Source organism: Tamandua tetradactyla, chromosome 7 (genome assembly GCF_023851605.1).
Source record: "Tamandua tetradactyla isolate mTamTet1 chromosome 7, mTamTet1.pri, whole genome shotgun sequence".
NCBI classification, from domain to species: domain Eukaryota; kingdom Metazoa; phylum Chordata; class Mammalia; order Pilosa; family Myrmecophagidae; genus Tamandua; species Tamandua tetradactyla.
The window spans coordinates 31335330-31350448 of NC_135333.1; the positions used below are offsets into that span (position 1 = coordinate 31335330).

Genomic DNA, 15119 nt, shown 5'->3' on the forward strand with positions numbered 1-15119 from the left:
CACATGCTGTGTGGGTGTTACCAGCCCAAGGTTCACTTTTTATATAAATTTCTGGGCTTGGGAATTCTGCGACCATGTGGGCAATAGAAATTCAAACACCAAATTTGTGTTAGGGAAGGTCTAGAGTTACAACTTCTCAAGGGAAACTTCTTTTTTACTTTTCCAACAGAACCAAAAATGAGACAGCTTCTTTGACATCTCCCTTTGCAAAAGGGTGCTTCCCTCCCCACCCACTCCCATTTATTCTTTCATAAGGATGTGGATAGTCTAAGTTTCAGATCTCCAGTGCAAAGGCCCAAGGCATTGTCTCCCATCCTACAACAGATGTTTAAATTCAAGCTCCTTGGTTGCCAAGATGGGTAAATACCACCATCCTCCACCCTTGCCCCCACTGACCACCTTGACACCCACCCACCCTGCAGGGCAGCAGGGAATCAGCATATGCGGGTCATTCTGATTTTGGCCTCCGTCTTTGTTTCTGGTCCCTGGGGATGCCTTTACTTTTCCTGGCAGCTCAGTGGGATATTTATAAAGATACTTTGTTACATTTTTCTACTTACATAGCAAGAGGCTCTTCAGAAGTTTCCATCTACCATGCCCCAGACCTGGGTTCTATTCTCTGCTTCTGACTGACCTTGGGAAGCCCACCTTCTCCTGGGTCCCTCCTCTCACCAGTCAGATGGGGTTAATCAGCTCCCAGTCCACTGCCCTACAACCTTACCAGGTTGTTCAATAGATGAAGGGCATGCAATGGTGGATGCGGGGTGGGGGGTTGCAGGGAGGCCTGGGTAGTGGCCCCTGGAATTTCCTGGTATTCTCCAGAGCTGAGCACCTAAATCCTTGGTCCTTCCAGGAGCCTGGTGACCAGAGCTGAGAGACGCCCTGGGAACAAAAACTTTTCAACAAAGGGACAGATTTCTCCAGCAGTGCCCAGGTAGGCAGGAACTTGTTCAATGCTTCAAATCCATAAATGAAAATGTGTCCTGGACTCTCCATCCAATTCTCCCTTGAGGTGTCCCAAACTGAGCTCAGCTGCTCTCCCAAGCTGACTCCTCCGTCAGCTTCCCCAGCCTGCGAGTGGGGACAACACCCACTGCTTTCCCTACCGCAGATACCCAGGAGTTTTTCTGTTTGTGTGTTTTGTTTTATTGTGTGCTGTATGGTGGGGTCACACTTCATCATTTTCCCATATGACTATCCGTTATTGCAGGACCATTTGTTGAATTTTTGTTTTGCTTTGTTTGTTTTGCTTGTTTTTTTGAGAAGTGCATAGACCGGGAATCGAACCCGGGTCTCCCTCATGGCAGGCAAGAATTCTACCACTGAACTCTCCTTGCACCCCCTACCCAGGAGTTTTCAAGAAGCTTCCTCTCACAAGCTCTCCAAGCCAAACACCAAATCCTACTGTCTACAGATCCCTTGCCTCTGGTTCCTTCCTGGGGTCCCCACTGCCTCGGCCCACATCCAGGCCTCATTATCCCTCACCAGGGTATTTCAGTGGCCTGGCCCCCCAGAGAGGCCGCCATCTCCTCCGTAGCTCTCCTCCAAGCGCATGTGCAGAGCCTCAAAGTTTGCTGGACCCCCCGGGTCTCCTGCCCGCCACTGCCTTTGCCACCCAGCCGCTGAGGATCAGGTGGCCTTGCACTCGGCTCAGCGGGCCACGGAGGCCCCTTTGAAATGAGGCCTTTGAGAAGCATGAACAAAGAGGGCTCAGAATCAGGCATACAGGCTTGTCATCTGCCTTAAGAGGGGGCTTGACATTTTGATGTAGCCACTCTGACCCCCTGTCTCCCTTTCCTAGGGCTGCTGTAACACAGTACCACAAACTGGGTGGCTCAAAGCCACAGAAATGTATTGTCTCATGGTCCTGGAGGCCAAAAGTCCCAAATCAAGGCACTGGGAGGGCCGCGGCTCCCTCTGAAGTCCATAGGGGAGAATCTTGCCTTGCTCCCCTGCCTTGCTTCTTGTGGTGGTTTGAAGCTGTCTGTACCCCAGAAAAACACGTCCTTAAACTTAATCCATTCCTGTGGGTGTGAACCCATTTAAGTAGGACCTCTGGATGAGGGTACTTCAGTTAGGGTGTGTCCCACCTCAAATCAGGATGGGTTTTAAGCCTATCACTGGAGTCCTTTAGAAGAGAATGAAATTCAGAAAGAGAGAAAGCCATGGAAGCAAGAGTAGTTGAAATCAAGATGCCCAGAGGGAAGGAAGAGGCCAGCAGAGGCCCCAAAGTGCCTTGCCATGTGGAAGGGGAGCCAAGGATCACCAGTCCCTGGACTTGGGGAAGGAAGCATTGCCTTGATGATGCCTTGATGCAGACATTTTCCCGGCCTCAAAACCATGAGTGAATAAATTTCCATTGTTTATCCTGACCCATTACTTTGAGCAGCCTAGGAAATGAAAACACTTTTTTTCCCTAGCTTCTGTTGTCTGCTGGCAATCCTTGGCATTCCTAGGCTTATAGATGTGTCACTTAGTCTCTGCCTCTTCCAACGTAACATGGCCTTCTCCTCTGGGTCTGTCCGTCTCCATGTCCAAGTATCCTCTTGTTATGCATGAGGACACCAGTCAGACATGATCAGGGTCTCAGCTTAGCTAACCACATCTTCAAAGACCCTATTTCCAAATAAGGTCACAGCTACAGGACCAGAGGTTAGGACTTGAACACGTCCCAGGGGGACACAATGCAACCCGTAACATCTGCCGTTACACTCCGGGTATATGAACTGGAAAACCATTACATTTTCAACTTTTAAAAAGTGGCCAACGAATTTCACAACGTAGTTCTTCTCACCCCATTGCACCCCCCACCCGTGATTTCACCCCGTATCTGAGCTTCACTCATCCCTGGCCCTTACCCCTGGGATGGTGCTCAGAAAGGGCTGGGGTGGAGGGTGGAGGTTAGGCGGGGCACTGCCTGGCCGCCTGAACCCCTACAGCGGTCCTGCCCACCCCCCGCCCCCAGCCTCCCTCTCCCGCACCTGGGACTGGGCATCAGGCTGCTGAAGCCCCGCCTGCTCCTTCCAGGGCAATTCGCTTGCACTTGCTTGGTCTTCTCCCACAGCCTCCCAGCCCTCTTTGAGAAATTGCTGCACTCATTAACCCGCAGCTAATCGACTTAGCTGCTTTCAATCGTGGTAACCACCAGTGGTGACGCTAATCCCGGATCCATGTGCCTCCCAAGGGTCACTGGGTGGTCTAAAGCCCTGGGACTCGGGTTTCCGTGTCAGAGTGAGGTTAGACCCTGCTGCCTAGAGGCGTGTGAATGTGGGCAAATGGATCGATCACTTCAGCTCTCTGACATTGCCCATGATATTTGCTCGCCACACGCTTAAACAAGCCATGGTGAGAGACAGTAAAGCCTGGGCACAGGGTGCTTGCACGTATGTGAGAATAATTCGTGGGAATTTGGGGGTCGTTGTCTGTTTGGATGAAGATTTCTTGGGAATAGGACGCAGTGTCAAGTGCTCACGAAGCCAAGGGGGTTGGGGGGACAAGGTCCCTGTGCGACAACTCTCTTCGCTCCCTGCCTGGTGATATGCCGGCCTCGGCTTCTGCAGCCCGTCTCTAGGACCCGTCCAGGGCAGGGACCCACTCCCATTTGTTCTGCTGGCCCAGGGCCAGGTCCACTGGAAGCACTCAGGGGCCGCTGAATGAATTGCCCTGGAGTCCCAAGGGCCAAAAAGCCAGCTGCTCAGCAGTTCCCAGGCCTCACTGTCCTCAATGGTAAAGGCGGGAGACCCGAACTAGTTGACAATTAGAGAAAGGACGACCCAAGGGGCTACCATGTGCCAGGCAAGGAGCTGCGAGCTGTGGGCAGAGGTGATGAAGACCTGGCTGGTTCCTTAGGAAAGGGGGTGGACGAGGCCACAGGTCAGGGCCAGGGGAGGAGCCACAGCAGGCTCACTTACAACAGGTGGGAGGGGCGGGGCCCCTGCAGGCAGCCGGATCTGCAGCAGGAGAGGGGAGGGGAGGGAGGGGGTGCAAGGACGCCCCCTATCTGCAGGTCCCAACTGTCCAGCTGCAGAACTGGGGGCGATACTCATGGCAGGGGTCTCATGGAGAGTTTGCAGCAGGACGCCCAGACCCCTGAGGCACTGGGGAGGAGAATGTATGGGGTGACGACCCAGCCAGACCAGCTGTCTTGGGGTTACAAAGCCCCGAGTGTGATTCCAACAGGGAGGGTGGTCAGGAGTGGAGGCAAGGACAGGCCTCCCCCTCGCCTAGGGGTGCTGTCCTCTAACTCCACCAATTTGAAGGTTGTGCGGTGGAGGGAGTGTGGGAGGACCAGGGACTGGGTGACTGTGCCGCTCCTCGACCCCCACCCCTACCTTGCTGGCTCCCCACCCCTCGCCTGTAGCAGCAGGAGAGGGGCAGGTCTGATGCTTTCCAAGACCAGTCACCGCAGAAGAAAACAGACAGACAACCTGCCCTTCCCAGGGGCAAGGGCTTAGCTTCGGAATGTGACAATTTATTTGGGGGGGGGGATAAAAGAAGCTTTTCACACCCCCCTTCCTGGCATTGATACAATATTGAAGAGCAGCAGAACAAAACGTACAAGACGAGAGTAATCGGCACACACCCGCCCTCCCCCGGCCCCGAAGGGCAGAACCAAACCCACACCCCAGACAATCCGTCTTCACCCGCAAGCTGTGCTGGGGGAGGGGCGGGAGTGGACTGGGGGACCCCCCCCCCCACCAGAGCCGCACCTCCTTGGCTATTATCCTATCCTTAACCGCTGGAGGCAAAGTTTAGCCAGCTGGGAGCTGGATGGTTGAACCACAAACAAAGGCAACAAGACTTCATTTTTAAAATGAGAGAGAGAGAAAAGAGACAGCGCCCCTCCCCAAATATAGAACTATATATGTATATTATATATATAGAATTCATTCGTGCACAATTCATTAAATGAGCTTTTCAAAAATTAAAAAAAAATTATAAGATACATATTTCTTTAGGCCTTTGTGTTTTTTAAATTAAAACCAACAAAAGAAGACTCCATCTCCGCTCGGTCCCCACAGCAAGGGCAGGCGCCGCAATCTGGCAAGCAGCTGCCCCATTAGACCATCATGCCCCTTTGCCTACCAGCACCCTGTATACAGTTGGTGCTCGCTGCTGGCTGATTCTTTCAAGGCACGGGGTAAGCATCCAGGCCTGAGAGGCCGAGTCCTCCCTCTCCCCCAGACCCGTCTCCCCATGTCTGCATCTTGGTGACCGCCAGCAAGTGAGGGGGTCAGCAAGACCCCCTCCTGGACGCCTAGCCCCTAAATCTGGGCTTTTGGAATCTGAGAGGAGAGGCAGCTAGAGAAGGAAAAAAAAACTCAAAATCTTTTTTAAAAAAAAACCTTCCTTGTATCTTTTTTAAAAGTGATTCCTCAATTCATACAGACTCTGAAGAGGCTGCCTTGGGCTAGTGCATGGGCGCCAGTAAGTGGAACTGCCCAGCGGGCTCCACTGCCCAGCCCGGGTGAAGTGCAAAAAAAAAAAAAAAGGCTGGGATGAAGCGGTGAGCCTGTCCATTTGGGTCCCCAGACACCAGCAAGGTGGGAGGGAATGACCTAGTCCCCTCATTCCCCTCATGAGCCGTTTCCTTCCCCGCGCTGGGAGCCTTCCAGCGGCCCCAAGACCTGGGCCCCACCTTTCAAAGGAGCTTTTCCCAAATGGCCAGAGCAGCTTGGGCTCCAGGCCCTGCCTCTCAGAGCCGCAGCTCGTCTTCTGAAATGGGGTGAGCCTGCCCACTTCCCGCTGAGGCTGGGGCCTGACCTTCACCTCTTCCCAGCACAAAGGAGGAATGAGGCTCATTTTGACCTTGACCCCTTTGCAGGGTGAGTGTGAAAGGGAGCTGCGGGAGGCTGGAAGCCCCAACACCGGCACCCCGGACCACCCTCAATACTTGGCAGCCGCTGGACACCAGCACTGCTTGCTGCCGCTTAACACACCCATTTCACAGAAGGGTATACTGAGGGTCAGAGGGGACCGAGACGGGGGTGGTTCCTTGTTCCAGCCTCAAACCAGGGACAGTGGCCCTCACCTGCTTTCTATGACATGGAGGGCTGGTGTGGGGGGGGCATTTAAGGGGACCAATGCCCCAACCAATATGGAACATGGGAGGACTGGGCTTCTGTGGGGTATTTTACATACAAAAATAAAGCAAACCAGAATGCAACTCCTGCTTGGTGAACAGGCAAACGAAAAAGCAGCAAGGGTGAGGGAAGGGCCCATGGGAGACCGATCCGTGCAAATGGTGATGGTAACAGGGGGAGGGGGCAGGGGTTCGTGGGCCCCAGCTCAGAGCCACACTGGGAGAGAGGTAAGGAGGCTTCGCTTGGCCTTGATCCCATGGTTCACTTGCCCTCTTCCTGGCTTGGGCTTTAGGGACATAAGGCGCCATGGAAAGCCCAAGAGAGGAGGGCCTGGCATTCCCTTCTCTCCATGTCTTCACTCCCTCCGAGCCACCACCCAAGATTCTCCAGGATCCAAGGCTTCTTCCTTCCTGAGGCCTGAATCCCTGGCCAGGGATGTTCAAGGGTGTCAAGGTCTTTGGGGAGAAAGAGAAGGAGATGACCCCCACCCATGGTGTGGGGGTGACAGGGACCAGATGGCCCAACAAGTTGACAAAGAGGAACAGAAGTTAGCAAGAAACCGAACTCTACCTACTCACCAGCCTTCCTGGAGAAAACCATCGACAGAGGGTCCCAGCAACGATGGAGACCCTGCTGGCCCCCATCCCACCCCCATCCCAAATCTCAGCTCCCCTCAGCCCCCATGTACCTTGTCTTGGCCCCATCTGGCTAGCTCCCTTGGGACCAGCTGTCATCCTTCCCTCTGAGCAAGGGCGGTGTGGAGAAAGCCTGCGGCCAGGACAGCAGGGAAGGCTGGCCCTGCCTCGGGCCCAGGAAGGGGGTAGAAGCCTCGAGGCTGACCCAGGCAGGTGGGGCCTCCACTGCCTTTCCTGACGCTGCCGCCTCACCTGTGCAATCACTGCGATACTATTTTTTTCTTTAAATATCTCTTTCTCCCCCCCCCCACCCCAGAGGAATCCCACAATATTTTTTCTTTTTTTTTCCACTTTTTTTTTGTTTTTTGCAAAACTAATTCTTTCACTTTCCTGTCATAAAATCACCTCTGAAAACACAACTTCTTTACAAAAAAAGTCACGAATGACACAGACTCTCAGGAAAACACATTTCTATGGTCTCTGGAAACACCTGTAACTGGCACCCAGGTGGGCACTCACCTGGGGAAGGGGGTTTTGGGGGGGAAATCACCTCTGAGGACAGAGGAGAAACACCAGCCCTTATTTGGGGGAGAAGCCGATTGGCACTTGGACGGCCACAGAGCCAATGCAAAGGGCAGGGTGGGGAGGTGCCCAGGGTGTCCCCCCAACCCTGTGACGGCCCCTGTTCAACAACCTGGGGGAGGGAGGGGCATGACAGGGGCCGAGCCACAGCCCCCGGGCAGGGAGGTGCCCGGGGAAAAGTGCGTGTCCACACTTAGGAAGGATGCAGGAAACACACTCCTTAGCTGGCTGACCCCCTTTCCACCTCCCTCTGGCCTCCTGCTGTGAACTTCCGAGTGGCACCGAGTTGGAGGTAGCAGTCGCTGCACGCGCCAGGTAACTACCTTGAACCATACACACTCAGACCTGGGCAGAGACCCAGGCCTGGCAGGCTGGCCTGCCTCCCACAGGGCACCTAAGGCCCCAGAAGGACTGGGCCTGTTCCCGATTCTGGGACCAAGTACTGTTCCCAGGCCCCTGTGTACAGGCCCTCCCGACGTCCTGCAGCAGATGGGAAGGGACGCTGCCCAGGCCACTGGAGGCTCCCCCCTCCCCTCCTCTGCCCCCCACCAAAAACTCAGAGCTGTGAGAATGCCTCAGTGGTCAGAAGCAAAAGAGAGAAGGCTGAGGAAAGCCTGAGAGACCCCAGGAACGGATTCCAGGCTTCCATCTTCCTCTTCAAAGAAGGAGGAAAGGGGAAGCTTTTTTTTAGGGGAGGAGGGGTCTCCCCTCTCCTCAGCCTCCATGGGGCCAAGTCTGCAGTGAAGGCCTGACTGGTCAGGCTGACCACTCTGAAGGCAGAGGGCCTGGGGGCCGGTGCCCCCAGCATGCCCGGGCTGGGAAGGCGGGCCTGGCAGCTTCCAGAACAAGCTCCTCAGACCTGCGCTAGGCCCCCAGGCCCAGCTGAGGGCTAGTGAAGGACCTGGTCTTCAAAGACCCTGCTCAAACCGAGGAGCCCTGGGGGGTGCCGTCTGGAAAGCCAATGCACATACGGACACGGGCAGACGGGGGGAGGGGGGGCGGGAGGGGGGAGGGGCTGGGGGTGGACGCACACGCACGCTCAGAAGTTTCCACGGCAGGTTCTTTTAGCACCTTTGGTCGAGAACTGAAGGGGCCTTCAGATGCTGGGAGGCAGTGGCGAGGGGAGTTCCCTGCAGGTTCCTCCAGTCTTTAAGACGGGGATGAGGGAACCAAGGGAGCGGGGGCTAAGGAGGGCCTGCTTAGGCCTTGTCCAAGAGTGGGCAGGGAACAACCCTGCCTCTGGTCTCAGCCTCTGTCCAGGGCCTTGCCATGTGGGCAGGAAGCCACCCTGCCCCTTGTGCCCAAGCACTGGTGGAAGGAAAGGGTCCGTGCCCACCCTGGGTGGGGGGTCTCCTAGGGGCCTCCACAGCTGCCAGGTTAGCACCGAGAAATCAGATGCTGTGTACGAGAGCAGGAAGCAAGCTGGGAAGAAATGGGGGTGGGACGTGGAGGGGGTAGCTGAGCCCCAGCTTCTGGGCCTCCCTGGAAGCCATTCAGCAGGACCCACCGTGCATGGGGCAGGGAGGTGTCTAAAGACGAGAGGGGGTGACCTTGGAATTCTCACCCCACTCCAGAACTGCCCCTACCCACTGGGCTCTGGGGCTCTGGCTGCCCAGCGCCATCCCAGGGTCCACACTGAGCTGTTTGAAACAAGCAAAGCACAGGCAGAGGGGTCTGAGGGTGAGGGCGGGGGTGGGGACACGTGTGTGACTTTGGGCAGGGGGCTCCCCCCAACCCCCCTCCTTGGTGGAGCCCCCTCACTTGTTGGCCCCACTGCCACCACCGCCCCCTGCCGCCCCTGCCACCCCAGCCGCCACCTTCTCGAAATCCTCAGGATTGCAGAATTCCTTAATGGTGACCGTCAGGAGATTGCTGGTGACATCGGTGACGACCACGTTGGAGCAGGGTGACATCTCCGGGCGCCAGTCCCCAGCCTCGGGCTCGGAGGCGGCCCCAGCGGGGTCGGGGGCTGGGGGAAGGGCCAGGCCGGTGGCAGCAATGACTTCAGGGGGTGACCGCTTGCCAGTGGCTGCCGACTCAGGGGGGACAGATAGGTCAAGCACCTCAGACTCGCGCCAGTCGGGGGCGGGTGGGCTCAAGGTCTCCGGGAGCAGCTTGGGGGGCGTGTCGTCGGGCTCGGAGGACGGCGGTGCCGGCGAGGGGCAGCCCGAGGAGCTGGAGCTGCGGGCATCGTAGGGGGCGGCGGGGGTGGCCAGGAGTAGCCCTGGGCCCTGGGGGCCCGTGAGGTCGGCCTTGCCGGCTGGCGAGGCCGCCAGAGGGACGGGCGGCGGCTTGTTGTACAGCGCAAAGGTACCGAACTTCATGTGGCGGATCTGCGTGCGCAGGATGCTCTCGCTGAACTTCTTGCTCTTGCCGATGACGCGGTTCCGCGAGGGGACCTTGGGGCGGGCGAGGGCCCCGGCCCCCTGCCCGGCGCCGCCCCCGCCTGAGCCCTTGTCGATCACCTTCAGGTTCAGGATGATACGGTTCCGCTTGGGCTCCCGAGGCTTGACCTTGCGATTGATGATGCGCACCGTTTCCGAGAAGGGCGAGATGGGGGGGCGCAGGCCGGGGCTGCCGCCCTGGGGGTCCGGGCGGGGCAGGGGGCGGCGGGACATGCGGTGGCAGCGGCGGATGTCCTTCTTGAGTCGGTGCACGGCCGCGCTGGAGTGCAGCTTGGGTGAGGAGGCACTGGCGCTGGGCTTGACAGAGAAGTGCACATCGCTGATGCGGAGGGCCTCGGCCTGGGCCCGGGCCTGCAGGGGGTGGGGGGAGAGGGAGGGCTGCGTGGGGGTGCTCCGCAGACAGGATGGAGGAGGGGGTGGGAGGACCCAGGCTGCACAGAGATGCAGCGGTAGTCAAGATCAGACAGGCCGGCTAAGCAACCTCAGCCAAATGTCAGGGGGCAAGTTATGGGCATAGCAGACCTGGCTTGACTCCAAATTCTTTCTGGTCTACCACTGGCCTGACTCTGCTGGCACACCCATCCAGGAGCCCCAGGGATAGAGTGCAATTGCCGTCCTTGCCAAAGCTGCGGAAGTGCTGCCCATTAGGACAGGGACCTGCCTGCATGGGGCAAGCAGTCCTCTCTGCAGACACCCCTGCTCTATGCAGGGTCCAGACCTGCCCAGCACTCCTGGAGGAGGGGGGCGTGAATCCTCCCTGCTCCACCCACGCCAGTCCCGCTGGCCTACTTGCAGCATCTCAAATGCCCACACGCTCTCTCAAACAGCCTGCACCTTCGGCCTGGACTCCGCCACCCGCCATCACCTCTGAGACAGCCCTCGAACCCTCCAGGCTCTGTGCTCTTGGCTCTGATTCACCTGCCTGCCCGATGCCCAGTGCCAGCTCCAGGGCTTGGGTCTGAGCAAATCAGGGCAAACTGATTTCAAAGCCTGGGATTCTCAACCCCATCAGTAATGTGTTTGGCGGGGAGGTAGGCCTGGAGATGGGACCGATCTCTCCACTCTCTGCACTGAGATGTCTGCAGGCAGGATGGCTGTGGGCAGCCGGTCAGGGGCACTCCCAGACGTGGGAACTCTATGGATCTGGGGGCTCCAGCAGCTTAGCAGTTCATATCACCACGTACAGGTGTGGTAGGGCCTCAGAGACCCCAGATTCCCACCATTATCAGACAACACCAAACGGAGGGCGAGAGGAACACGTCAAGGCCACATAAGCTGTCCTCTGTGGCTAGGCCCTCCATCAATAAAAACGTCCTCCAGAGTCACGGGCCAGAGGCCAGACTACAGCTGTGAGCACGTGCAGCCTCGGCCGCTAGGGGCTGCGCTACCGGGGCAGCTGAGCAGTAGACAGGCTGGTGTTTCAGGCAGAGCAGCTGGGGCACAGACCCCAGTGCTGGAGGATGGCAGGTCAGACTGGGCCCAAAGCACAGGTGGGAGCAAGGTTGAGTTCCAGGCACAGGCCCGGGGGGCACACGCTGGCCTGCTGAGGGGGTGCTGCTCAGACAGACATTTGTAGGAGACAGAGTATGGAGGGAGGCACAGAGATCAATCAGGTTCATAAAGCTGGGGGGTCCTGGGAGCAATAGCTGGGTTCAGTGCTGGGGCCAGGGGGGGCATGGTGGAGAGGAAAGACACATTCCCACAGCACTGGACACTTAACCAGTTCTGGGGAGCCAGTGATCCCTACAAGACTAGATTGTACTTGCTCACCACTCCCAGAAGGTGATTGCTGACTTACTCGCTGAATGAGAAAGGGGATCTTTATTTGGAAAGAGGCCATCATGCCCTTGTGGGAGGCCCAGACTGAATATCACATGGACGCCAGCTCTCTGGGGCCCAGGCTGGGTGCCTGCTGGGACTGCTTGGTCAATAATTCCTTCAGCCACTAGGTGGCAGGACACACGGCCTGCCTGCCCTGTGCAACCACTGCCAGCTCCCCAGGACTGGGCCTCTCACACCCCTTCCTAGACAAGGGTGGAAAAAGCCCAGGCTTTCCTTGGCAAGGCAAGTGGGGTCCTCTGCAGGCTCGTCCCTGCAGGAGCTCTGGGGTCCCCACTCTTCCTGACTGCCGGTGGCAGTGGGCGTGGGGTCAGGGGTGGGCTTACTCCCTCTGCACACTGCTAAGCAGCAGGACTTCTGGAATTATGGACTTGCAGGGTCTGAGTGGGAGACAGTCCCCAGGGGAGTGGTACATAGCCTGGACAGGTGCCAGACACGGGACGAAACCCCAGCTCTGCCAGCCTTCCCATGCCTTACTTTCCCCTCACGCAATCATACTACTTATTCACCAACAGGCCCCTTTGATGATCAAGTAATGTATGCCACCTGCTTAGTGTGTCCCTGGCCTGCTTAGTGTGTAGCAAGTACTCAGAAAAAGACTTAGATTTCTCCCCAGGTGGCAGACTCATAAGCAATAATTTTTTCTAACGTATGGTCTCCAAGAAACATCTCTTACTTTCATAATTCCTAAATATTTTAAAAAGAGACAGCTTGGTTTCCTCTGCCCTGCCCCGCCACCGAGCTGAGCAGTCTTCGAAGGGTCCTTATTCATTTCTCTGGCTGGTATGTAGTTGCAGCTACGGCCTGGTGAATTAAAAATGATTTATTCAACACTGACTGGGCAAGGGGACTGGCTCTGAGGGTTTGCAGACAGCATAGCAGCTTAGGCACCTGGATTCTGCCACCAGCTAGTGGTGACAGTGGGCAAGTTATTCTTTAGCTTCACTAGCCTCAGTTTCCCTAACTGTGATGTGGGGTTGCTGGAACCTACCTTGTGAGCTCTTGTTCCCCTGAGAATGGCTGCTGGCACGAGTAAGTACTATTTAAGTGTAATCTGGGCACCACGTCCCCGGCCTCAGTGAATCAGTCAGCAATGGCTCTCACTGACCTCCATGGACCCCAGCAAGTACTTGCACCACTCTTATGCTTCCAGTTTTTTTAAGGTCCAGATCAAGTTCCTCTAAACTGCCCCTCCATCCCCTCTCAACCCTCAACACCCACTCCCACCCTATAGCCCTGTTGTTTTGCGTCCACTTTCCCCTCTTAACCTGACGTGTGTTCCTTGAGGGACAGGATGGAGCCAGGTAAGCCATTCCCCCTCTCGGCCTTGATTTTCTCATCTGCAAAATGGGATAACACTCCCCACTTTATAGGGTTGAGTGAGTTAAAGGGGATAATCCATGTGGAGACTGAGCACTGTTGGGTCCATAGCCTGAGCTCCGGAACTAGAGCGTTGCAAAGAAAAAAAAGGCATTTTGTGAACCGGTGCTCAGTGTCACGATGCCAACGCCAGAGGGCGCATCTGCTGCGCCGAGAGGCTGTCACACAGCCCAGGCAGCCCTCCTGCAGCTCCACCCCCAGCTCTCCCAAGCAGAAGCATCAAGGGTTAAGGTTGCTCCAAGGATCCTGTAAGATGTGCACAGGTTGGGGGCGGAGGTCACAGATCTACAGACTTCTGAATCCAACATTTCCTTCACTTCTGCTTTGAAACCAAAGCAAATCCTTACACATAACATAGATCTTTTGGGGGGCTGAGACACATACCCCCCTTGCCGAGAGGCCCACCCCACCCTTACTGGGCTTTGACTCTTTTGGACCAAATGGATAGTATGTGGTTCTTCACTCAGCAGTCTCTTCTCTGCAAAAAGCCCCCTGTCCTGCCCATGCCAGTCCCCACAAAGTCACAGACCATCAGAGTGGGAAGAGACATGAGACATCCTCAGCTGAGGTCACCCAGCCGAGTTATCTCACCTTCCCTTTCCCAGAGCATTCCTCCTCCTCTCTCTCCCCTACAAAAACAACCCAAGATGGCTTCTTCTGGAGTTGAGTCTACCCCCCTTGCCATGGCTAAATGGGCTACACTTTCACCGTCTCCCACCCCCTCATCCTCATTAGAACCTTAGGAAAGAGTCTGGAGGTGGGGGGAAACTGAGGCTCAGAGCTGTGAAACCAGTGGCCCAGCCTAAGTGAAGTGGTTTAAGGTCAAATTCAAGTTGGACTTCTAAGGGAGGAGGAAGAGATGTGAGGCGCACATACCCTGCCCATACTAAAGGGGATGGAGGTAAGCGGGAGAGGCAGGCAGAACAAGTTCTGACTGAGGCAGGGAAGCTGGGGGTAGGGAGGCAGGTCCACAACGCCTCCTCTCAGGGGACCACACTCACTCTGTGCCAGGGATCTAACTCCAGGCAAAGCCAGAACAGCTCAAGGCTGGGGAAACGAGAGACTTCTAGTGGAGAAGCGCCCTCCCCAACGCCCCAACGCCCCAGCGCCCCCACCTGCCTCACCCACTCCTTCTGGGGCCCGGCAGGCCTCCTTGGACCCTGGTTTTGTCAGCGGAAATAATTCCTCTCCCCCCACTCCCAGGTCCCTCCTGCTGAAGCTGGAGCTGGCCGGGGCCTGCTGCCAGGGACTCGTCCGGGACTCACAACCAATCCCCTGCCCAGCTGGGGCCCCTCTGGCAGGGCCCGCCCGTCTGCGCGGCCGCGATCTGTCCCTCCCTTCTAGGCCCCGGGCCGTGCTGGGGCTGGGGGCCCGCGAGGGGGCGGCTGGGGCTGGGCCAGGTTACCTTCAGGAGGAAAGTTTTGGGTTTGGGTCCCCTCTTCTTGGGCCCATACAGCTCACGCTCTCTCTCCCTGCGGCGGAGAAACGCCAAAGGTTAAAAAGAGCCCTCTCCCGGGCCCCACTTCGCGCCGCCTCCCCGGCTCTCACGCTTCCCCACTCGGCGCCCCAGGCCCGCCACCCCTGCCAGCTCCCCAAACTCACTTCTGCTCGAAGGCTGCAATGAGCCGCGAGTCCAGGATGTTCTCCTCGGGCTCCCAGGTGCTGTACCTGCCGAATTACACATGCACAAAATAAAAATGAAAATCGGAGGGGCAAAGGCTCACGCTGAGAGCAAACGTGCGCACCAAGAAAAAAAAAAAGGCCCTGTGCCCGCTGCCCCCTCCCCCCGCCGCCCTGGACCCCCGACACTCACTTGATCGCCCACCCCTTCCATTTCACCAGGTACTCGATGCGACCCTGAAATACAAGAAGGGGAAAAAAAAGAGGGGGAGTGGGGGTGGGGAGGATGCGGGGAAGCGAGGCGGCGGCGGCGCGGGGGTGGGCGAGAGAGCCCCGGCTAGCGGGATCGCTAAGCCCCGGCACCTCGCCGACGCGGGCACCGGCTGCAGGGAGAGGCGTCCGGCCCAGGGCGGCTGCTCACCTTTCGGATCCGCCGTTTGATGATGGATTCGGCCGCGAAGACCCGCTCGCCCACTGCAGACAGCTCCATCTTGCTCAGCAGCACCCACAGCCCATAATACTCCCTGCTCCCGCGGCCGGTGCTGCACCGCTCGCGCACGCGCCGCAGCTCCCAG

At 57.3% G+C, this 15119-nt stretch overlaps 1 protein-coding gene across 2 annotated transcripts; it reads right to left on the minus strand.

Annotated features, from left to right (window-relative positions):
• Positions 1-4459: 4459 nt before the first annotated feature.
• CBX6 (chromobox 6) lies at positions 4460-15119 on the minus strand. Of its 2 annotated transcripts, none has more exons than XM_077168859.1 (5): positions 14966-15119; positions 14738-14781; positions 14527-14592; positions 14330-14396; positions 4460-10002 (listed from the first exon to the last, which is right to left on the minus strand). In XM_077168859.1, exons 1-5 carry the CDS (start codon positions 15032-15034, stop codon positions 9058-9060), a joined length of 1191 nt encoding a protein of 396 aa, XP_077024974.1. In that variant the 5' UTR covers positions 15035-15119; the 3' UTR covers positions 4460-9057. The 2 variants fall into 2 exon arrangements, with proteins under 2 accessions (XP_077024974.1, XP_077024973.1); XM_077168858.1 differs by having other exon boundaries at positions 4460-10056.

Bases quoted from the DNA above. Each gene is read 5' to 3' on its own strand.
- CBX6 (XM_077168858.1), bottom strand. From the start codon at position 15,034: ATGGAGCTGTCTGCAGTGGGCGAGCGGGTCTTCGCGGCCGAATCCATC. The intron at 14,593-14,737 runs GTGAGTGTCGGG...GTAATTCGGCAG, and splicing joins TGGAAGGGGTGGGCGATCAA to GTACAGCACCTGGGAGCCCG. The intron at 14,397-14,526 runs GTGAGTTTGGGG...TCTCCGCCGCAG, and splicing joins ATTGCAGCCTTCGAGCAGAA to GGAGAGAGAGCGTGAGCTGT.